Source organism: Notolabrus celidotus, chromosome 16 (genome assembly GCF_009762535.1).
Source record: "Notolabrus celidotus isolate fNotCel1 chromosome 16, fNotCel1.pri, whole genome shotgun sequence".
Lineage (NCBI taxonomy): Eukaryota > Metazoa > Chordata > Actinopteri > Labriformes > Labridae > Notolabrus > Notolabrus celidotus.
In genome coordinates, this window is record NC_048287.1 from 1,439,198 (window position 1) to 1,463,625 (window position 24,428).

General features: G+C 42.2%; 1 protein-coding gene across 1 annotated transcript; it reads left to right on the forward strand.

Annotated features, from left to right (window-relative positions):
- Window positions 1-1,133: 1,133 nt before the first annotated feature.
- On the forward strand, window positions 1,134-19,111 carry kpna6 (karyopherin alpha 6 (importin alpha 7)). The gene is made up of 14 exons (XM_034704960.1): window positions 1,134-1,283; window positions 3,533-3,666; window positions 3,778-3,870; window positions 4,055-4,154; window positions 4,264-4,358; window positions 7,389-7,520; window positions 7,636-7,724; window positions 7,829-7,928; window positions 8,429-8,592; window positions 8,693-8,771; window positions 11,097-11,222; window positions 11,587-11,714; window positions 17,906-18,090; window positions 18,620-19,111. The coding sequence occupies exons 1-14, from the start codon at window positions 1,280-1,282 to the stop codon at window positions 18,805-18,807; spliced, it is 1,617 nt and encodes a 538-aa protein (XP_034560851.1). The 5' UTR covers window positions 1,134-1,279; the 3' UTR covers window positions 18,808-19,111.
- The last annotated feature ends 5,317 nt before the right edge of the window (window positions 19,112-24,428 follow it).

The window sequence follows — 24,428 nt, forward strand, 5'->3', positions numbered from 1 at the left end:
GGTCCGGGAGGCAGACACCCTCTCTACTTTTAAGAGTAGGCTTCAAACTTTCCTTTTTGATAAAGCTTATAGTTAGAGCTGGATCTCTTAGTTGTGCTGCTATAGGCTTAGACTGCCGGGGGAACTGGCACACTGACACACTTGGATCCTATCTCACCCCCTTCCCCCCAACCCCCTCATCACTTACTTTAACTCTGCCTGTCCCATTAAAGTTACTAACCATAGACCTTTCTGGAGTCCCTGAGCTCCCTTGTCTCGTAGGTTCCTCTGAGCTGCCGTAGACGTCCTCCTGCTGTGGACGTTCCAGACTCCAGCTGATACGGACGTGCTGGACTCCAGCGGCAACAGCTACTACTACTCGTCTCATCACTATCACCTCTCCCTCTTTCTCTTATTCTCCTCTATCCCTCTTTCCAGACCCAACTCAATCGAGGCAGATGGCTGTCTAACATGAGTCTGGTTCTGCTCGAGGTTTCTGCCTGTTAAAGGAAGTTTGTCCTCTCCACTGTAACTAGCTAAATACTGTGAGGTGCAATGCTCATGGTGGACTAAGGTGGGGTCAGACGGAGTCTTATCCTGTCTTGGTGTAAAAGAGTCTTGAGATAATGTTTGTTGTGATTTGGTGCTATACAAATAAAGATTGATTGATTGGTTGATTGGTTGATTGATTTATTGAATGATTGATTGATTGATTGATTGAATGATTGATTGATTGATTGATTGATTGGTTGATTGATTGATTGGTTGATTGGTTGATTGATTGATTGATTATCTGATTGATTGATTGATTGATTGATTGATTGATTGATTGATTGATTGATTGATTGATTGATTGATTGATTGATTGATTGATTGATTGGAGGGAGGAGTGAGAAACAGATTGTGAAAGAAGATTGCAACATAAAGTGACATCTTTCCCATCACCAGACAGTTGGTGTGATACCAAGGGCATAAGAAATAATCTTATTGAATCTCTGGTTTAGTTTAGCATGTTCGACTAAATGTAATGATTAAATGCATTCCGTCCCAAATGTATAATTACTATATTTGCTTTTAATGGGCTGTGATGTGAATCCTGAATTCAGGGTGAATAAATGCAGGAGGAGAGTGAGCTGTGAGGCTGGTACGCCCTCTACTGGCAGAAAGTTGTCATTGCAGCCAGTCGTTTCTGTCTCCGGCAGACATACTGCTTACAGGAGCAAATTCTATTGAGCTACAAAAGAGGACGGAATTGCTCTTAAATATCACGATTCGTAGCACTCAACCCACACGGGACACAATGGGTAAGCCTCTTGAACAAACAAGAGTTGGCATGTGTATTCAGATGTTAAATAATCCAGCTGGGTCAGTCAGCCAGGAAGATTATGAAATACTGTCAGTAGTGCTCTGCTAACGTTAGCACGCTAACTCACTAGCTAGGAGGCTAATGAGAAACTAATGTTCTGCAGTGGCGCAAGTTCACTTTCTTCATATTAATCCATCACTAACATTGTTTAGTATTAGGAGTATTCGTTCTATCTGTTGTCATGTATCGTGATAGGTGGGCTAAGAGAAATGAACCCGCGTAAACACCCATTGTCATCTGTTGTTTAACTTAAAGAAACTTAGCTAGCTGCTGCTACAGTATGGCTGTGTCGTGTTTGGGAGCAGGGCAGGTCCAGCCGTGCTCCAAAGTTATCATCCATTATGTCAACATGTTGTTTTGCTTTTTAGCATCTGAACCCACTACATAAGCAGCTCTGTTGTTTCTTTGTAAAGCCTGTTTCAGAAGCAGCAAGGTTAGCAGGCTGTTGACAACACCATGTTAGTGCTAGCAGCGAGCGATGAAACTCATGTGAATGTATTAGAGCGAGCTGCTAGTTGAGTGCTGCTTGGATATAATCTGACTGAAACATATGTAAGTCACATCTCGTTGGATCGTTTCATGTTCATAGTGTTTGGACTCTGGTGTGTTCCTACAGTGAGTGTCGCCTGCGTTAGCGTAGCCATGCTAGCTAGCTGTCACTCAGTCCATGATCCGTGTTGTGAAGGTCCACAGAACCTCATCATACTCAGGTCTAACGCACTGACGGGGATCTATTCACGTTTGATCCTATTTGAGCTCACATGGGACTCTTTGATTAGAAAAAGCAATGAATTACGACTCCACGGGACCCCCTGCTGTCTCATAACAGCGTCATGTTGAAATACCCCACAGCACACAAATACATCAGGGGCCCCATGTGACTCCGGAGGCTCCCATGTTTCAATCAGTTGATAATGTTGGTTTCCGCTGCACTGAACATGTTCAAGCCAGGCTGGGCCACAGGACCCACTTCTGTATTACAACAGGAGTCTCTCCTCCAGGTGCATTTGGACCAAGAGTCCCGGGGTCTTTTAGCCCCAGATCTACTTTAACCTGAACTAAAAGGTTCCTGTGCCCCCATTGTTGTCTGCGTTTCGACCGCGGGCTGAAGTCCCGGCTAGATTGTGTAAATCAGGCCAGTGACGTATGAAGAAAAAAAGTAAATGCACTACACCACCAGACCAGTAGAGGGCAGTAACACAAAGAGGAATGCCATTCATCACAGATGACACCATAGAAGCAGACGGACAGGCAGGTATCATTATGAGCAACACAACAGTTAGCCTGTTAGCATGAAGAGACTCAGCTGGTGCTGTTTTAGATGGTGCTATATTTCATCACAGATGGATTCACTGAATCAACACGTGAGAGGAGATAAGCGCGAGTAGCAAAGACGTTTCAACACGCCTTTAAAATCCTTTTGAACTCAAAAAGCCGTGGCAGAGATCGCCCGGTGTTTTGGTTAAACAGCGACCCTGTTAACTGGAGACTTTCAGCCGGATGCATCCCTCATAAACGTCTTTAGACCATCATTAAATATCTGATGAGGATATTTTGAAATCTTAATAAAAACTAAACTAGTTTGCATTCCCAGGAACTCCCTCTGTGTTTCAACAGCTGTGTAAACTCCACAAACACTGACACGTTCAGCTGAAGGTCTCCAGTTTACAGGGTCACTTTTAAAACCGGAACACCGGGAGAGACGCATTCACGGTGGGCTGAGAGAAGACTACTGTTACAAGCTGCTAAATCAAGAGAATCACAGCTTCTTCTTTTGAAAAGTACACACACATACAAAAAAGATAGAACAAATCAAAACTAATGAAAGAAAGAGAAATCAAGTGAATCACAGATGTGTGTGATGTTATTGTGGACGGAGGGAGGAATAAAAACACTGAGGTTAATCTACCAATCAGACACATTCAGCATTGCAGGCCCCGCTCCCTGGAAGTCCCAGGACCTTTGAAAAGTACTACCCCCCTAGCAGGGGCTTTTAGGGGGGAGATTATCTACCCCTGAACTAAATTTAGACCCTGAGTCCACCGTTCCAAACGCACGTAGTTCTGGGTAAAGTCCCTGCGGGCCATGAACTGCAAGGTTGCTGCTTGGTTCGAACCACATGAATGAAATGTTGTTTTCTACTGTCTATTTTAACCACGTCCCTTACCTGTATCTGTGTCCCATCAGAGCCGTCAGCAAGTCCAGCCAAAGATAACTACAGGATGAACCGGTACAAGAACAAAGCCCTGAACGCAGAGGAGATGAGGCGCAGAAGAGAGGAGGAAGGCATCCAACTCAGGAAACAGAAACGAGAGCAGCAGGTATCACAGCAAGCTTGACCAAACAGACCGCTGATCTCTAATTGACACAATGACATTAATATGACGTCTACATTACTGCGTTTATAAGGTTTCTGACAACTGTACTTCCAGCTTTTCAAAAGGAGAAACGTGGACGTTCTCAATGAAGAGGAGGCCATGTTTGAGAATCCTCTGGTAGACTCCTACCTCAGCTCTCCAGTAACTGTGAGTTTCAATCCCCCTTACACCATGGACACAACATAGACAAGAGACGCTCACACAGAGAAATCAAGAGGGTTATATTTAGTCTGTGGTAGTTCTTTATGACAAGCCTCTAGTCCAGGCTGCGGGTTAGGAAGACTGGAGAAGAGGAGATCAAGTGTTGAGAGTCTCGTTTGTGTTGTTGCAGGAAGGAGTTATAACCAGAGACATGGTGGAGATGCTTTTCTCAGAGGACCCTGAGCTTCAGCTCTCCACAACACAAAAATTCAGAAAACTTCTCTCCAAAGGTAGGCTCACACACCACCTGTGATTTTAACACAACTGTGGAACCAATTGTGTTGACACCTTGGTCCACATATGAATGATGCAGTTTGGTTTGTCTCCATTTCATCACAGAGCCCAACCCACCCATTGATGAAGTCATAAACACGCCTGGAGTAGTGGAGCGGTTTGTGGAGTTTCTAAAGAAGTGTGTCAACTGCACACTACAGGTCAGTTTGTTTACACACTGTCCTGCACGGTTAAAAACACCTTCTGTGCCTGGAACATGGACACATTGGCCCTCATTCATCAATCTTGCGTGAAAACGGCTGCAGGTCTGAGTGCAGAATTGGTCTTACGACAGGACACACGTGTGATTTATGAAAACGTTCGTATCTGACCAATCCCAGCGTACGAATGATCAGCTCTTGATAAATGTGGCGGCTGAAATCAATCAATCAATCAATCAATCATCAATCAATCTTTATTTGTAAAGCGCCAAATCAAAACAAACGTTATCTCAGGACGCTTTTACAAACAGAGCAGGTCTATACCACTCTATGTCAAATTATGAACAGAGACCCAACACCAAGACAGGATAAGACTCAGTCTGACCCCACCTTAATCCACCATGAGCATTGCACCTCACAGTATTTAGCTAGTTACAGTGGAGAGGAAAAACTTCCTTTAACAGGCAGAAACCTCGAGCAGAACCAGACTCATGTTAGACAGCCATCATGCCTCGACCGAGTTGGGTCTGGAAAGACAGATAGAGGGGAGTAAGAGAGAGAGGTGATAGTGATGAGACGAGTCGTAGAAGCTGTTGCCGCTGGAATCCAGCACGTCCGTATCAGCTGGAGTCCAGATCGTCCACAGCAGGAGGACGTCTACGGCAGCTCAGAGGAATCTATGAGACAAGGGAGCTCAGGGACTCCAGAAAGGTCTATGGTTAGTAACTTTAATGGGACAGGAAGAGTTAAAGTAAGAGGCAGATAGAGGAGAGAGAGGGAAAGACAGGATTCCATTGTGTCAGTCTAAGCCTATAGCAGCATAACTAAGAGCTGGTCCAAGCCTGATCCAGCTCTAACTATAAGCTTTATCAAAAAGGAAAGTTTTAAGCCTGCTCTTAAAAGTGGAGAGGGTGTCTGCCTCCCGGACCCTGACTGGTAGATGATTCCAAAGGCATGTTGGAAGCGTAGAGTTCTAGAGGGGTAATAGGGCACTATGAGCTCTTTAAGATACGAGGGTGTCTGATTTTTAAGAGCTTTGTAGGTTAGAAGAAGGATTTTAAATTCTATTCTAGATTGTATGTGGAGTCAGTGTAGAGAAGCTAACACTGGAGAGATGTGCTCTCTCTTCCTAGTTCTAGTCAATACTCCAGCTGCAGCGTTTTGAACTAGCTGAAGAATCTTTGGAGACTTATTGGGGCAGCCTGATAAGAGGGAGTTACAGTAATCTAACCTGGAGGTAACAAATGCATGGACTAGTTTTTCTGCGTCACTCTGAGACAGGAAGTGTCTAATTTTAGAAATATTGCGCAAGTGAAAATAGGCTGACCTTGAGATTTGCTGAATTTGGGAGTTGAAGGATAAATCTTGATCAAATAGGACTCCTAGATTCCTAGCAGAGGTGCTGGATGCCAGACTAATGCCGTCTAAGGTACTTATATAATTAGAAAAAGTCTCTCTGAGGTGTTTGGGGCCGATAACAATCACTTCAGTTTTTTCTGAGTTTAGCAAACGTTTGAAAACGAACGTCATTTAAATATCACGCCCCTAATTATTCACAGCTGAGATTGCCCACAGAGTTTCGACATGGAGGGACGCTCTACAGCAAAACAACAGGAAACATGCCGTGCTGGAGACCCCAGCCTGAAACTGTCTCTGTTCTTTAAGGGGGGAGCGGCAGCACTTACCGGGTCTGTGTTGGGGCGCAGGGGGCAAAGATGAACCTGTGCCTGTGTCTGATGCAGTTGATGGAAAATATTTAATATTGTAGACCGCATACTGGTTAACCTGCCAGTAGTTTTCAATTAACTGTGACTGTGGTCATTTTGTAACACGGTTCCTCTGCAAGAAATCGCTTGTGCGCAATTACACAAGAGTCAAACCGGAGGGTTACATGAGGTATTAATAACTCAGGACGTGCCCACAGGTTTGATCTCATGTGAATGAATGCTATATTGTTCATATATGGTCAGCTCACACACACACACACACACGCACACACACACACACACACACACACACACACACACAGGCCATCCATTCAATAAAATAGTCAGGAGCAAAAGAATCGTCTTCAAGTCCCGTCATCAGTCACACCTTTCTAAAACAAACCCAACCTATTTCAAACACTAAAGTTTAATTCAGTTTCCTCTGGTGAATTTACATATTTGTGTTCTTCTGTTTAAATCACCAACAATATTTTCTATAGAGAGTTAACTGTGCACATGGGAGAGTTGATAAGTACTGAAAGCTGCTCAGATTTTTAAAATAAATGGATACAGTAAACACACATTTGTTGTAGGAAGAATCGGCTGACAGCTCGCGCTGCTCAACGTCATTTAAAAGCATTTTACAGGATCGATAGAGAGCGAAACCTCAAATACATGTTAGGTGTCATATCTAATTAAACGATCTAAATATTAATCTTTCATCCTCTGTTTGTCTGTCTGAATATGCTCTGTGCTAATACATGCTGATTCTCCGCCACAGACAGATTTTCTTTGCTGCATTGCGCTCCACACTGACATGAAAACTTGCGTACACGGACTGAGACCTGGCGTGGGATTTGAGCGTATCCTCCGCCCACGTTCAGATTGATAAATGCCGACCTTTGCGTGGAAATGGTCGTACACCCTGTTTTGGTCGTACGCTGGTTTGATAAATGAGGGCCTTTTTGTTCATGATATATCATTTCAGTCATCTCATGTAGAGGAGGTCAAAGGTCAATATTTCCTTTTGTCACCTGCCATGTTTGATGTTAGTGTGTTCAAACATATGAAGAAGTAACATAAACTGTGTACCTACTATGTTAGCAAAGTTCATGGCTGTGAACGACATTGTTGCAGCTGTGCACATCTTTAAATGATCACATCTGAATGCCTCATTGATTTCAACTGAATGTGAGGGATTACTTGTTGAGTAATCATTTGTGAGCTTATATTCAAGCAATCCTAAAGTTTTCCCATATTCAACAAACACTTGTAGGACTCTGTTGTACAAAAAGAGTGAAAACACATTTTGATGTCCTTGCAGTTTGAAGCAGCATGGGCATTGACCAACATAGCATCAGGCACATCCATGCAAACAAAGACGGTGATTGAAGCTGGAGCCGTGCCAATCTTTATAGAACTCCTTCAGTCGGACTTTGAGGACGTCCAAGAACAGGTCGCTCATCTTTTGTTGTGAAACTTGATTTTGTTCACTATTTTATTCCTAATTGGGATTGAATGTCAGCTGGTAGCCAAGGTAAATGATGTGTGTGTTTGTGTGTTTTCCGCAGGCTGTTTGGGCCCTAGGTAATATTGCAGGGGACAGTGCAGTTTGCAGGGACTATGTGCTTAACTGCAACATTCTTCCTCCACTGTTAACGTAAGTCCGTACTCTTTTCCTCTGGGACATTTCTACACACACCTTAATAGTGTTTCTCTTGTACCATCACTTGTGCTGAGTTTTGCTTCTCTGCGTCATTTCAGGCTTCTGACCAAATCCACTAGACTGACCATGACTAGAAATGCTGTCTGGGCTCTGTCTAATCTCTGCAGAGGAAAAAACCCTCCACCTTCTTTTGAAAAGGTTTCCCTTCCCTTATGAAGTTATCATGTGTGTATAATTTCAGACCAGGCCTACCACCTGTGTATAAAAAGCTATTGATAGCTGTAACTGTGAAAGAAAGAATAGTGGTTGCTGTTGTATGGTTAAATGATCAGGTCCAGGATAAAGCCTGTATTTGTTTAGACAAAAAGAGAGAACTTCCTGCTTTAACTGCTGATCTACCTGAAAGCCAGAGTGACCATACCATAACCCATAGAGATACAGTCAACTCTATGTTCCCCCAAGTAATTGTGGCTGTATTGAGTACGAATACTCAACAGTTCACAGTGTAGCATGTGGTTCATTTCTGGGATTTATGTCCTGAACTTGATGAAAAGTAAAGAATAATGTACAGAGTGAGATATCGTGTGACTTTTGTAAAAACAGACTGTGTGGCCAATGCTTTTTAGTTCTAGTGTTCTGCATGGTTGTCAGATTCCTGCTGTTGCACATGCTCAATAAGTCATCTCACTGCTCTCTAGGTGTCACCCTGTCTGCCAGTCTTGTCCAGGCTTTTATTTAGCGCTGACCCAGACTTACTGGCAGATGCCTGCTGGGCCCTGTCTTACCTCTCAGACGGCCCCAATGATAAGATCCAAGCTGTCATTGACTCTGGCGTCTGCAGGCGTCTGGTAGAACTACTCATGTAAGTCAAGCTGCACTTTATGTCTTCTCTCTTACAGTAAATACAACTTATTGAATATTTGAAATTTATTTTAAACTCTCTTCAATGTCCCTTGTTGCAGGCACCCTGACTACAGGGTGGCCTCCCCTGCCTTGAGAGCTGTAGGAAACATTGTCACTGGGGATGACATTCAAACACAAGTGAGTATAAAACAAACTTCCTTTTATTAGTTCTGCTTTTTATAAGTGCTTCAAAGCAGGGGTTCCCAAAGTGTGGGTCGGGAACCCCTGGGGGGTCACGACCCACACAAAGTGGTGGTTGTGTGATGCCTTCCAGATTGTGTGTTTTTTTAAGTTATCTAAAAATAGTACATTTTACCCATTATAGTAAAAAATATCGACAAAAATAGTAACTAAACGAAGAAAATTAAAATGAGTTTTCTTCCTTTCTTTGTTTCCAGATGACTCCTAAGTTTAGGGTTAGTGAACAGTTAATTATCAAAGCATGAGTATCAGCAGGTTAATTCATAAAAGCACAGGAAACACAGACACATGCTCATATAGGTAGGGTCATTTTCTGCAGACCAGCTAAATGAAGACACATTAAATCACTTTGAAGGACAGTGGGGGTTGTGAGTATTTGGCACCTATATTTTGGGGGTCATAGGCTGAAAAGTTTGAGAACCCTGGTTGAAAGCACCAAGACACTAAACAAAATCACACAGACACCTGAACATTACATTAAATGAGATGCAAAGAATCAAAGTTTTCCATCATTTTCATAATTTGTTTGATTTTTGAGGTTAATGTCATCCGATGGAGAAACACAAATCAAGCAGAAGGAGGTTGGCAAAGTGCAGTTTTCTCTGCCAGACTGTAATTTCATGAATCCTGTGGCACAACTGCATTATAATGTTCCTGAGTACATGATTGTAAGAAACAAAGATCAGAGCTTTTATTTTGTCTGTTATGTGATGACAGGTTAAAGACATCCCAGCCTTGGTTTGTATTAGGCTTTTATTTTGGTAGCACACATTACTGTGCAATGCACTCGTCAGGTCTGGACAGGTCACGATTGTTTGCTCTGGCCACAGAGCTGGTTAGTATGTCACTGTGTATTATTATTTATTAAACAGAGTGAGACTCTGTCTTCATGCTAACCATCTTTGCAGTGCACGATAATTATCGTGATATAATTGTTCTTAATATGACAAATGTTCGATAAAACCCAACATTAGACAGAAGAAGAGGACTGCATTGAGCAGCCAATCATGTTGCAGGGTTAGAGGTAGGCGGGGCTTAAAGATGTTTGGAGCAGAATGTAAACACAGCTGAAACGAGCGACACAGAAGAAAACTGAAAACCTAGCAGCTGAAAGCAGAGTCGTTAGTCTGACACTGAGTCGACTCTGTGTTAACTATTAACTTCATCCACTTCATTAAATCTACTTTCAGGATGTGGGTAAAGGAAGAGAACAGAGACTACTTCTGCTGTGAACACGTTTAATGTCCACCGTGACCGTAGAACAGCTGAACACTGAATAACAGTGATGCATTCACTGCACTGTGGGAACATCACTCTGCCTGTAACTCTTAGTAATCTTAAAGGGGAGAGCACAACTCAAAACAATGCTCTATAAACTGATACACTGAATAAAATCTGATATATCTTTGTTGTAAATTTAAATCAAATTATGGAAATAATCTCAACCTGAGAAAAATAAGAATCTACAAACTAAAACTTCACAAAAATCTCATCTTCCATTAAAGACCTGCTTCCTGTTAGCACCGTCAGAAATGATGGATTCAAGAAGTTCATCAGAAACTAAATCAAAATACAAACTAACAAACTGTCTTCAACTTTAGCTCAGGAGTAAAAATCTGACTTTACATTTAAATGAAATAATGATTTAATTTTTATCCTGATAAATATCGACATCGACTGATGTGAAATATTTTATCCTGATAACATCATTTTCAATATCCCCCAGCTCTAAATGTAGTGTTTCCATATTGATGCCCTGGGTTCACTTGATATGGCGGACATCCATGTTTGTTTAGCCCAGGTCTGCATCAGAGCGCTCAGCCTGTGCATTAAAAACAACATCAACATGAGTCCATGAGTGTAGAGCTACAAGGATTTCTCTGGCGATCAAGATCAAGTGGACCTCATCAGCTGGTACTCAGTGGAGGAACCCAGTAGCCATTGTTTGCTAAGATTTAGTATTTTAGTTAATCCCTTAAACAGATGTTTGGATTGGTCAGATTAGAAGCCAGTAGTAAATGTTGTCTCTCAACCGAGCTGCAACTTTGTCTCAAGTTGGCTTGGCCGAGGCATCCTTAGAATCTTATCCAAATGACCACTGGCTACGTATGGAGCCCTCATTTAGTTCAGAGCCTATAATGCATCAGATGAGTTCAAAGGTGGACAATCCTGCTTTTAAATCACAACTTTCATGAAGGTTCAAATTCATCATACAGGAAGAGCTTACCTTCACCACATGACCCCTGCCTCTCTGCTTTGTAGGTGGTGTTGAACTGCTCAGCATTGCCCTGCCTGCTGCACCTTCTTAGCAGTGCTAAAGAGTCCATTCGCAAAGAGGCATGTTGGACCATCTCAAACATTACAGCAGGAAACCGAGCACAAATACAGGTGATGCACACACACACATTTCAGAACACAAATGGCAGCCAACAACCTGCAGAATATATCAGGGGAGGGATTCTTCTGGGTTTATCCAGCTATCCAGATTTTTGAACTTGAGGAGGTGACCCTTGAATCATGGATAGAAATGAACGAAATCTTGTTGATTTGATCTGATGTCAGTGACAGGCCTGGTAGACACTCCTCTGTCCGTGTATCACCACCTTGAGGGCCTCTGAGCAGTAACTAAGATAGGATAAATGTTGTCATTTTTCCCTGACCGTATCATCACAGGGTTACATTTTGTGAATTGTTGCACAAGTGAAGATGCCATAAACCTGCCCCTGATTTGAAATGTTATCCCCCCCTACAGACAGTAATCGATGCAAACATCTTCCCAGTGCTCATTGACATTCTACAGAAAGCAGAGTTCAGGACAAGGAAAGAGGCAGCCTGGGCCATCACTAATGCCACCTCTGGAGGAACACCCGAACAAATAAGGTCAGAGCTACAGCACATGTTTGAGTGGTATCCCCTCCAAGTACCTGACTCAGGGGTTCACATGCTGAAGTGTCCTTGGGCAAGACACTGAACCCCAAAACTGCACCTGGTGCTGTGCCATTGGTGTGTGAATGGGATGGGTGAAGACTAATGAGCTCTACATAGCAGCCTCTGCATCAGTGTGTGAATTTGACATGTAATGTTAAAGACTAGAGAAAGAGCTTTACAGACACAGACTATTAACCATGTGCCTTGTTCATGTACAGCTCATTGGTTCGGAATAAATGATCTCTTTGTTTTAGTAACTTGGAATTCTTAGTGCCAGATCATTTCAACTATAACTAGTCACTTATAAGTGTGCTATGGTCAACCGCTTAAAGACACGAGGAAGCATGAGTCATAATATTAAACTCACTGTTTTTAGAAGACTTTAAAAATCCAACAAAAAACCTACACATACCAAGCGGAAACCTCCGGTCTTAAAATATAAAACCCATGCAGAAGTTCTAAAAACTGCAGTTCATTGAGTGTCCACTAGAGGCTGGCTGCAGAAACACAGGAATCCACATACACACCCATTCAAGCAGAAATAAACATGTTTACAGCCTGGTTCAAAAAACTGTTTAGATCTGAAGAGCTCATTTCTCTATCAGCTCACACTGTGCGGGGGGGGGGGTGAATTTATTATAATTCTGTATTTTCAAAGATATTACACTTACAAGTTTTGTCCAAAGGACATGACTGACTTGATGACAGGCGGGAACACTGTAGCTGTTAGCAAAAAGGCTCAAGGCCCTCTTCTTTACCTTGCTCTAGCTCGACAAAAGTTAGATTGAGTTCAACATTTCCAATATGGCTGCCGCCAACGATCGGCTTCAAAACGGGGCTTCAGAAACAGACGGGTGACGTCACTGAGACTACGTCCATTTATTATACAGTCTATGATACATACGTGTATGACAACATTAAAGACCTAGACCATTTTTGGGGGCGCCAGACTCTCCTGTATTTATTTTGTTTTTCTAACCTATTGAAGCACTCAGCATCAAGTGCCATACATCATTTGATTTAGGAGAACCTTATCTTTCACTGTGCTGCATTTAAAGTCCCAGTTTTACTTTAGTTTTGTCTGATAATGGATGAAAATACCGATCTTTTTTTAAAAAACCTCTGGAAATGTAGGTCATTTTTTACTGTGAACTCAGACAAAACATCAGGAAGTTTTGTTTAGTTTAGTTAGAAAGGTGTACTTAGGTGTTTCAGACTTCCAAATTAATTTCTGTCTCTATCCTTTGCTAAGCAACATACAGTCATTTATTAAAGTATTATGTGAGGCATTTTTTAGTGGAAAAAGCAGGTGTATTGCAAATTATTTTCACTAACTCTGAACATAATGAGAGAGATGTAAATGATTTAGTAAAAATGAGCAAAAAGTGCAGATGATCTTCACCAACAATACACATAAATTACAGAAACATATATACTATATATGTTCTGGACAGGATAAATGCAGGCTGTACTCCTCTCTGCCCCAGGTGTCTGCGTCAGAATCAGATGACTCCTCGGCAAAATCGCCTAGAGGGTCATTTGATAAAAGTAGACACAGTGCCTCTTCTGTTGTGGACCTTCGTGTTTTCATTTTTATTTTGTGTTGAGTTCAAATTACGTACCAATCTGTTTGATTTTGCAGGCCGGTTTTGTATACGTATTCACCGTCTTGTTTCCCGCTCCTTACATTCAAATTTCCCCAAAAAAACATTGGTGGAGTAGATGGTTGTCATGGTGAAACATATGCTGGACATTTACATTTTGAACCAATCGATACTTGGGGGTGGGACTAAGCATCTACAACCGTTGCCAATTGGCTCAGAGGGAGAAACTACGTAGGTTTCCTTGACGAGTCAATGCTGCATAATTCAATGGCGCCACCATGGTCACCACGCAACTGCTGGATATGCAAATGAGACACGTGGTGTCAATGGAAAGCTGAGAATGTCCGCTGTAACTGAGTTTTTAAGGCTTTTTGATAGGATTAGCGGTTCAAAAGTTATTAAACATTTAAGAACAAGAGCTATTTGTGGCCGCCAGCGGCTGTCTAGGTCCTTGAGGGTTATTGACGCTTGAGAAGAATTGTTTTCCACAGAGTAAAGACTTGAAAAAATCCAGCTGGTTGAAAATAAGCAGACTGTAAAGTGATTCTAAAGTTAGACAATAATCATGATCATTATAAAGGCATTCACTTTAAAAGGAAGCAACATCACGCACAAGTTTGGAAAATGATTGTAATGGAATAAATAAACCTTGAAGGATTTTTACTGATTGTTTACTTTAAAGGGATAGTCTAATGTTTTTGAAGTGGAGTTGAATGAGGTCCTTCTCAATAGTAAGTATCTCAGCTGCAGGGGGTCCCGGGCAGCTCGGCCCCTTTTATGAGAACACAGCCAGAAAACCAGAAAGAAGGCTAGACTATCAGTCACTTTTATCTGAAGTGTTGAGTGTAATCAAATCTAATGTCTGTATGCAGAATAACACACAACGATCCAGCTGACTGTCTCACACTACGTTTGGGATAATCATGGTCTAAATTTAGGAACCACTTCCTGTAAAATGGGGCAGTTTGAGATGCAAACAGGAAGTATTTGCTGCTTCTTCCATAGTCAGTGACTGGTCTGTTGACTATTTAGTTTTACTTGTATTTGTTCATATGTGACAATCTGTCTAATGTAGTAAACTTTGTGAACAAACAGTCTCCATAAAATTATACAAGAACATAAATCAGACATGCCCTTTCAGACAAGTTGCTCGCAGCAGGACTAGGGCTGCAACAATTAGGCGGCATTAGGGATGTACATTTTAAGTATTTTCCGTGATCGATTTTTGGAAATGTTAACGATCAATTATCGATTAATTGATTAAAAAAAAACATTATTATTCTTACGTCAAAAACAATGCCAAATAGGTTGTTTTCCCCCTAAATTTCGTTTTTTACAGCAACAAAATGCATAAAACTGACTGGATTTAATACGGGCACACGTTTGACACGCAGAATATCAACGATCAGGGTCATTAAAATATTCTCCGCGGACATATTCTTATAAAGTGAAGGCTCATAATACTAACAGAAAAGTACTTCAGACTCACAGTGTCCAGTTTTCTGTCTACTCGTTCTTATTGAGAAAAATAAACATGTGTATTCGGTCAGGTGTCAGCCGGGAGAGCAACCGGGTCATAATCAGTCCCGCTGGAGAAAAGCTCAGACGGCTCTGATGTTGCTGGTCTGTAAACGTAGCGTACCTGAATTTCCCACCTGTCTGTTGCCTTCATATCCAAAGGTGGGAAATGTCCTGTTTAAAGTTGTGAACCTTTGTGTCCGTGTCGTTGTTGGCAGCAGTTTTGTATTGATCCTCTTTTAAAAAGCGCATGTGGAGACCTGACGCACAGCCGCAGCCGCCAGCTGAGCGTCTCCGCTGTGCGCAACACCTTTAACAGCTGATTCACATCCAAACATGCTTTAAACTTAAAACACCTCCCTGATAGCTGAGTGTAATATGAGACCACATGATGTTTGTTCCACGTGACGGAAAATTTAAAACAAAAATGTGTGTTTCGAGTAATTTCTTAACAATCAATTAATCGATTATCGATTAATTATCGTCATCCCTAGTCGGCATAATCGATTACATCCACTACAAAAAATTATCGGCATGGAAAATGTGGCGTCGACGCGTCATATTATTGTTGTTATTATTATTGTTTTCAGCCAAAACTCTTTAATCACTGAAACAACACGGCCGAAACAGAATGTTGTGGTGACGCATTGCTAACTAGGCCAACTATGTGTATGTGTGATAGAAGTGAAGTGGCAGGTAAACATAGTAGCATAGCAGAGTGATATGTGACAGACAACAACGTAGAACTGACCCTCCTCCTCTCTGTGTCAGCCTCTGTGACACAGAGCACAGCTGCAGCAAGCGATGCAGGGATCTTCATCTGTTACCACGGCTCTACCTGCTTCATAGTGTGTTCAAACTCTGTTTTCTAAAGTCCAAAACGTGTAGGATCGATGTCTGTAGCATAGACTGTATAAAATATGGACGTAGTATCCGTGACGTCACCCATCTGTTACTGAGAGCTGTTTTGAAGCAAATCGACGGCAGCAGCCATATTGGTAATGCGGAACTCAACTAGGCAGAGTGTGACGTAGTGTGAGCCTCTTAGCCAATGGCTGTGTGTTCCCGGTCGGGAACACACAGCCGTCAGTCATGTCCTTATTTGGGCAAAACTCGTAATCCTAATATCTTCTGAACCGTCACGTTAGAAAAAAATTCACTCCCCGTACAGTGTGTGCTGATAGAGAGATTAGCGTTGTAGGGCCAAGCCGTTTTTTGAACTAGGCTGTAAACATGTTTATTAATGCTGCAAAGATCGTCTTTTTCCCATTCATATCTATGTAGTTTCCGGTGTTTCTGCAGCCAGCCTCAAGTGGATTCTCGATGTATTGCAGTTTATAGCACTTCCGCATTGGCTTCATCGTTTGAGACCGGAGTTTGCCGCTTGGTCTGTAGCTGTGACTTGAAGCTTAATGAACAGCTGTACATATTTTAACTACCGACAGCCGCCGCTATCGGAGTTAAGCTACTTCAAAGATAAACATTACGTTGCGTAAGAACCCTTAACAATAAAAGTCCCCTTATGTTACGTAGTCCAAAAAACTTTATTTTGAAAGGGCTATAACAGGAAGCAAAATGTTGTCAGGTGCAGTAACTTGAAAAATCTCCAAGAGTAAAATAAAGCACCTGTAGATGTCTAAATATGTTTTGGCAAAGAATTTTCATTTCGGTGCATCCCTAATATTTAGGCAGTAAGAAATCAGTGATACTTTGTTTAACTCACTGCACTGTTATAAAACATGATATATATATATATATAGCCTTAAACATGTAAAATAATACAATAACAACAATACTCTGTTTCGTTCCTTCTATTTAAAGGTGACATATCATGCAAAATTGACTTTTTAATGGTTCTTTACCTGAAATATGTGTCCCTGGCATGTCTACAAACCCCCCGAGAATGAAAAAAATCCATTCTGCCCCTGTTCTGATTTCTACACCTTTCTGTAAATGTGTGTGAAACCAGCCGTTTCAGACTTCCGTGTTTTTGTTACGTCACAACAATATCCGGTCTGTCACGGAGTCAGAGCTCGGAGCTTGTTCAGCCCATAGACTGTATAAAATAATACTGAATCCCTCCTCCGTTTTTCATTACCTGCACACATGTGTGCTAACAAGGAGCTTAGGAGGGAGGCATGCTAGTTGTAGGCTGTCTTAATAAACACAAAGGTCGGTTTTACTCCCCACGTCTGCAGATTTGAAGATCTAGTGGATGATTTTTATTTATCATGGATAAGTGCTAGCGCTAGTTAGCATAAGTGAGGAGGAGAGCCTCCGTGAGGAGGAGAGCATCAGAGACGAGGAGAGCCTCAGTGTCGAGGAGAGCATCAGTGTCCAGGAGAGCCTCAGTGAGGAGGAGAGCCTCAGTGTCAAGGAGAGCCTCATCGTGGAGGAGAGCCTCATTGAGGAGGAGAGTATCAGTGAGGGGAGAGCACCAGTGAGGAGGGGAGCCTCAGTGAGGAGGAGAGCATCATAGAGGAGAAAGAGAGAGAGAGCCTCAGTGAGGAGGAGAGCATCAGTGAGGAGAGCCTCAGTGAGGAGAATAGCATTAGTGAGGAGAACGAGAGAGTATCAGTGAGGAGAAGAAACTATATTTAGATGCAACACATACATTTTACACCCACTTACATCAGATTAAGGATAAGGGGAGGTAAGATTAGGGGGCGTGGCCTCTTTGAGTGACAGGTGTCCCCTCAGCTCATTCAGTCGTGTCTGTGATGTGAAAGCTTGTTCACAATCTTGTTGAAATGTTTATTTCTATAGATGACGAGTTGCAGCTCCATAAAGTAGAGCCTGGACCTTCACAGGAGGGCAGTGCATGTATGAAAGGGTCTAATCACGGGAAACTAAGGGATTATTTTAAGACTGGGGAAAAAGGGTCTCTTCTCCTTTAATCTTCTAGCAATTACATGCAATCCAGTTTTCAGTGTCCGAGTTAACTGCTTTGTGAACTTGACATTGAAATGTGAAGTCAAATCATGAAATGTATGATGTGTGTCTGTTTCTGTTTGAATCTAGATATCTGGTGAACCTGGGCTGCATTAAGCCCCTGTGTGATCTGCTGACGGTAATGGACTCTAAGATCGTCCTGGTGGCTTTAAACGGACTGGAGAACATCCTGAGGCTGGGGGAGCAGGAGGCCAAGCAGGAGAACAACGGCAGTGGAGTTAACCCTTACTGCAGCCTGATTGAAGAAGCATACGGTACTGTTAGGAAGGTCCACTCACACATGCATAGAACCCATGATGTGGGTTCATATTTCAATACTACACTGTTGGGAAACGCTAATGGAAGCCGACTAACTGCATAGTGTTTATTCTTTTCATGGACCATTGGGGGAAGGGGTTCCCAAAGTGTGTCTGGGGGGTCATGGGATGTCTTTGGGAATTATTATAATTTTTTTAAGGTATCTTAAAATATTTATTATTATTATTCATTTTTATTCATTTTTTTTTCTTTTTTTTTGTCTATTTACCATTTACAGAAAACACAGACACATGCTCATATAGGTAGGGTCATTTTCTGCAGACCAGCTAAATGAAGACACATTAAATCACTTTGAGGGACAGTGGGGGTCGAGAGTCATTGGCATCTATATTTTGGGGGTCGCGGGCTGAAAAGTTTGGGAACCTCTGCTATAGAGTATCGTATCAGCAGAACCCTACTATGATAAAAACAGTCATGTATCATTTTATCAAACACATTACTGATCTATCTCCTCTTTTTTTCCAGGTCTTGATAAGATAGAGTTCCTCCAGAGTCATGACAATCAGGAGATATACCAGAAGGCCTTTGATCTCATTGAGCACTACTTCGGGGTTGAGGACGAGGACAGCAGTCTAGCGCCTCAGGTTGACCAAGCCAACCAGCAGTTTCTCTTCCCCCAGCAGGAGGCACCCATGGAGGGTTTCCAGCTATAAGTCAGCCCTGCACTTAAACACCGTCACCCCTTTTATACTTCTCCATCTCATCTAGTACCCTTAGTCACACATCCATGCCCCCTTCCTTGAGCTGCCAATACCCCAACCTCTCCCATCACCACAAACTTATCTTGACCCCTGAAGGCTCAAACTGTCTTCCTGCAAAAACAGTCCCTCCTCTCCCTATTCTCCTCCTCCACCAGTGGACTGACTTCTCTCAAGGCAGACACCTATGTTTTCTTGGCTTAGGGAAGAGTGCCACATAAACGTCATTAAAGAGGAAGTGCTCACCTCCCAGTCCACACAGTGAGTCTGCTCTGTCTTCAAACGCACACACCGACATCTCGCTGCTGTTCCATTAGATACTGTTGTTGACAGAAAGCAGTTTATTGGATGAAGCCTTTGTGTTCATTAGAAAGTCAATTTCCATGAACAATTCTTATTTGTAGGAGGAACAATGTGTCCCCACACCAGGTCCACAGTGTGGACACATGAGGTGAAATATGCCTTGATGTCAGTTTGACTTATAGCACTTCCAAGGAGAAACATTATCTCTTTCTGGTTTTATGATTACTTATCCCCCCTTTATGTATCTCCTCTCAGTTGATGCTTTTTATTTGATTCTTCTTGACTAGCTCAGCACTGATGGACAAAAGAACTATTTCTGTACCTTTACAGAGACATGAATGTCTACCTTGAGTCGAGGGCTTTCTACTGGTCCTAATCTGAAGCCCCTCAGGAGGTGTGATCCCCCAACCTATCAGTGTTCCTCTCTGAATGGTAACATGTGGAGGGCAGACCTGGAGTAGTGCTCCTAAAGGAATACTGGAACATGATGGAGGTTTTAGTGATGTGAAGTTAAAGATCCAGGTTTGAGGTTGGTGTAGTTAAAGTTTTTTTATTCATTGAGTGCTGTGCTTTAACACCCATATATTTGAATTATGAAGTGATCTAACTATTACAATAAGGCAGAGCTGGGACTTAAGGGAGGGACAAGGGGGGGCTACAACAGCAGTTTACTAACCTTGTTTTTATACACATTCACAGGACTACAGAAGTTGTCAAAATGACCCAGGACATTGGTAAAGACAAACATTAAGATCTTCTGATGTATTGAAAACGGGTTGCTCTGTGCCCCCCTGACCTCCCACATGTTTGCTGCAGGGTTTTTGCATAGTGTTATTTGTCCCTGCCTATTGCCACCGAGTATCCCTAACCAAACAAACGGCTGGTGCAGAGGGACAGAGTGTAAGACACGGTGTGACTGCACAGTGTTTCTTCTTGAACTGGTTGGCTTGGTGATGTTAACAGTGATGATGTAGTGGTGATGATAGTTCGTGAGGTGGTAGAACTTATTTATTACTAATGGTGTTCTCTATGGCTCTATCTTTAAAGATTAGTGACGGCAGCATTTAATGATTTGCATGGGTCTTTTGTTGACATGTTTTTTTTGTAAACAGCCGTGGCGTCTCGTCTCGGCCTGGGGGAGGTTGCTTTGTCCCCGACCAGAATTTGGAGAGGGATGTATCTCAGACAGGAGATATATGTGAGGTTTAGATGTTACATGCACACTTGATGCACACATGCATAGAGCACCAGCAGACATATGGCATACACCTTACACAGATATACGTACGGCCTTTAAATGAACTAAAGGAGAGATTCTTTAATCTGGAATGCTTTCACTAGAGTAAGTCAAGATTGCGAGACCAGCTGGTTTTGTAAAGCACTTTGTATATGTCCTTTATTTAAAATAATGTGGCTTTGGTTCCATTTAATTAAGGTCTTTTTTTCTGTGTTAATTGAAACAACAGAAGAAGATATAAGTTATTTGAGCTCACATGTACGGCTTAGGGCACTTTTTTTTATTCTAGCCACTTGTGATGGTTTCATTAGCTCTGTGGACCCTGACCACAGGAAAGCTCTGCCTGGTTACAAAGCCCCTCTTGGATCAGGGTTTGGGCTTTATGAATGAAGCAAAGTGATGGTGGGGTGATATTTGACTGACAGACACTGTGAGGAAGAGACTGATTAACTCTTTGACTATGTCCCCGTTTGAGTCTAGGAGCCCCTTTTCTGTGGAGCACTGAGTACACCGAACACTCAGTAACAAAGGGGGAAGAGAATCTTACTAAACAAAAGTTTGATTAACCATTTGTATGTCGTGGGAAAACACTTTCATTACAAAAACAATAACTTTTACATGAAAAGACACACTGCTGTATATTTTTCAAACGTCTTTCATGTCAGGGTCAGGTGCTCCTATGACCAGAGTTTCAAATGTTTCCCAAAGAACACACGTGCTCCTAAAAGACACACGAGTTCAACTCCTAAATGAATCATTGAGCAGCAAGAACACAGTTTAACCTCTACGTAACAGATGGGCAGAACAGCATGTAAACTGAAGTACTCAATGTCATGGCCAGTTCTGTGCCTGGCCCACCAATAATGCCAGAATTGCAATATATATATATATATATATATATATATATATATATATATATATATATATAAAACAGTGCATCCAGGAAGATGTGGTTATTCCTGACATTAAAATGCACTCTTATTCACAAAAGTGCCAATGTAAGCGCTGGGACTGGAAGGTTCTCTGTGTCTGTAAGACTTGTAGATTGTCCTTTGTTATACCTTTTTCTTTTTTTACTTGAATGTGCACACGTTTCGTGCAGAACATTGCTGCTCTTCTTTCTTATCTTTCAAGTATTATTTGCCATTGTTTCATCAAAACAGTGGCATTGAATACTACGGACATCTAAATGAGGAATTGAACTACTACAATGAAAATGCTCATTTGATGGCCTACAACTGGTGTTTCTAGCTGCCTGGTGTACATTGGTGTGATGTTTCTGATTACTGCAGTCTTTGGTTGGTTGTTATTTTTCTCTGTATAGCAAAGTGAAAAATGATTTGGAATTAAAGAAGTGATTTTGTGGTGCATTCAGCAGAGTGAAACACTGAGCATTTCTTGAAATCATGGCTTATAGCCACCAAGAAGTTGTGCCAATACAAATATGATCCTCCATTTGGCCACAATGCAAACAGAGAATAAGCAGCTATCAGAGCTGCTGCTATAAAAAAGAAAGACCACACTATCCTAGTTGACCTTTGTTTAACATCCTGAAGGCGAGTTGAAATTTCTGTCTGAAGTTGTATTTTCCTAAAACAGAAACAGAGAGTCTGACCCTTCACACTGCGTCAGCTCGCCGCTCTGCGTGTGACGTCCGTTCAGCCTCTTAAAGTAACGCAAGCACAATGAAGACGATACAGTGAGAAAGTTTCTGTCACTGTGGATCAAAATGAAACCGTCAGAGAGGTGAAGACACGAGAGTGGAGCTAAAACGCTGGTGTCTGTTCTGCTCAACATCAGTGTCCATTCATGGGAGGGTTTAGGAGCTCAATGCTCCGTATTCCCAATGTGTTCATCAGGAGTGGACAGCTGTTAGCATAGCTGTTAGCATAGCTGTTAGCATAGCTGTTGGCATAGCTGTTGGCATAGCTGTTGGCATAGCTGTTAGCATAGCTGTTAGCATAGCTGTTCACAGCTGGCCAAATCGTGCATCTCTAAATGCGTGTGTAGTACAGGTGATGGACTCTCATTTTCATGCTTCACAGGCAGGTAAACATGCAGCCTCGTTCACCACAAGTGGCAACCTCCAGTCTAAAAATAGGAGTCCAATGCGGAAGAGCTAAAAACTGCAGTTCATTGAGGAGCCGCTTGAGTCTGGCTCTGGAAGTACCAGAAATCACATACACACCAATTCAAAGAAGCCGATCTCTACAGCAGAAATAAACATGTTTACAGTCTGGTTCAAAAGACCAGTGTAGTCTGGATAGATCATTTCTTGATCAGCACACACTGTACGGGGGGTGAATATTTTTCTAATGCAGTAATTTCAAAGATATTGAGATGACGAGTCTTCCAATGAGAGGCACAGCTGACTTGATTGACAGGTGGGAACACTGTAGCTGTTGGCTAGGAGGCTCAAAGCCCGCCTCTTTACGTCACAATCGCTCGACAGCAGCAATATGGCTGCCGCCAACGATTGGCCTCAAAACAGCTCTTCAGAAACAGATGGGTGACGTCACGGATACTACATCCATATTTTATACAGTCTATGGGTCACCCTCATTAGCCTTTTAGCCGTTCTGCATCCTTCATAGTTTCAGCTCCACTCTCGCTGCCTCGCCTTTGGATTGTGTTCATGTTGATCCACATTGATGGTAACCTCTTTATAATCGTCCTCTTCACTTACACTGTGCTGGGGTTATTAAAACAGGCAATAAGGCGTGTGTGTGTTTGTATGTATGTATGTATGTATGTGTGTGTGTGTGTGTGTGTGTGTGTGTGTGTGTGTGTGTGTGGGGCAGCCACAGCGGAGCAGCTGGTTCACGTCAGCAGTAATAATAACGGCAGCCTATGAGATGATGCCGTGACAGGCCAGTCTTTCTCCATCACTAGTAGTTTTATTTTTGAGTGGAGGTGGAGTGAAGATTACTGTAAACTCTAATCACTTCTGAGAAGTGGAGAAAGCCTCATCAGAACATGTCCCAGGAAGAAAACAAGTGAATCAAATCACAGATGAGGAAACAAGCCTTCAGTCCTTTTCTTGATTTTGTTATCTTTTCTCCTGGTCAGGTTATTGTGGGCTATATTTTTGGATATTCGACTTCGAGTAATAGTTTGTCTTAGGATGCATGATCTGTAACCTTTATCAGAGGAAAGAACAGACATCACTGAACATCTCAAATCTGACTTGTCTTCCGTCCCTAAGCTTTTGTCTATCAGAAACTCAAACCGTGTTTGGCTTTGTCAAATCATGTCTACGCTACAAATGTTTACAATGTTACATGTATGTAAAATGCATTTCTTATGCCATCACTGACCAGTATCTGCTCTGGTCCTCTCATTTCTATTACATGTATTTATGTTCTCTACTCTTAACTGAAACACGACCGATCATGATCTCTCATTTACTAAAAAGTGACCTATCAGAAACTGTGACGTGACCTGACTTTACCGACGGTATGAATGAGTGACAGCAAACACTTCATTTAAACATGATGCGCAGATGTGAACATTATATAAAGAGAACACACACACAGGACAGAGCAACTAAGTTACAAAGGAAAAGAAGATATATTGAATTCAACTTTTTTCATTGGAAATGATGTACCAACCAATAAAGCTATGTTGCAGCCCTTCAATGAGTCGTCTTTCATCACTGGCATGCTGGGAGAAGAACTGTGGCTGTCTATTACTTTTTATAGAGCATCAAACTAACACGTCTTAATGTAGAGGTTGAATTAAACACATAATCTCCACATGGTGTCCACTCAGGGTTCTGAACTCTGGCCCCCGTGAAATCATCATTACAGGTTACTAACCATAGACCTTTCTGGAGTCCCTGAGCTCCCTTGTCTCGTAGGTTCCTCTGAGCTGCCGTAGACGTCCTCCTGCTGTGGACGTTCCAGACTCCAGCTGATACGGACGTGCTGGACTCCAGTGGCAACAGCTTCTACTACTTGTCTCTAGGGGTGACCCCAAATAGTGGAATATTCAACGATTCATTCTAACGAGTCTTAGTCGACTGCCAATCTCATAG

Coding starts and splice junctions, on each gene's coding strand:
- kpna6 (XM_034704960.1), top strand. Junction 4,359..7,388: donor GTGTCAACTGCACACTACAG/GTCAGTTTGTTT, acceptor ATGTCCTTGCAG/TTTGAAGCAGCATGGGCATT. Junction 8,593..8,692: donor CGTCTGGTAGAACTACTCAT/GTAAGTCAAGCT, acceptor CCCTTGTTGCAG/GCACCCTGACTACAGGGTGG.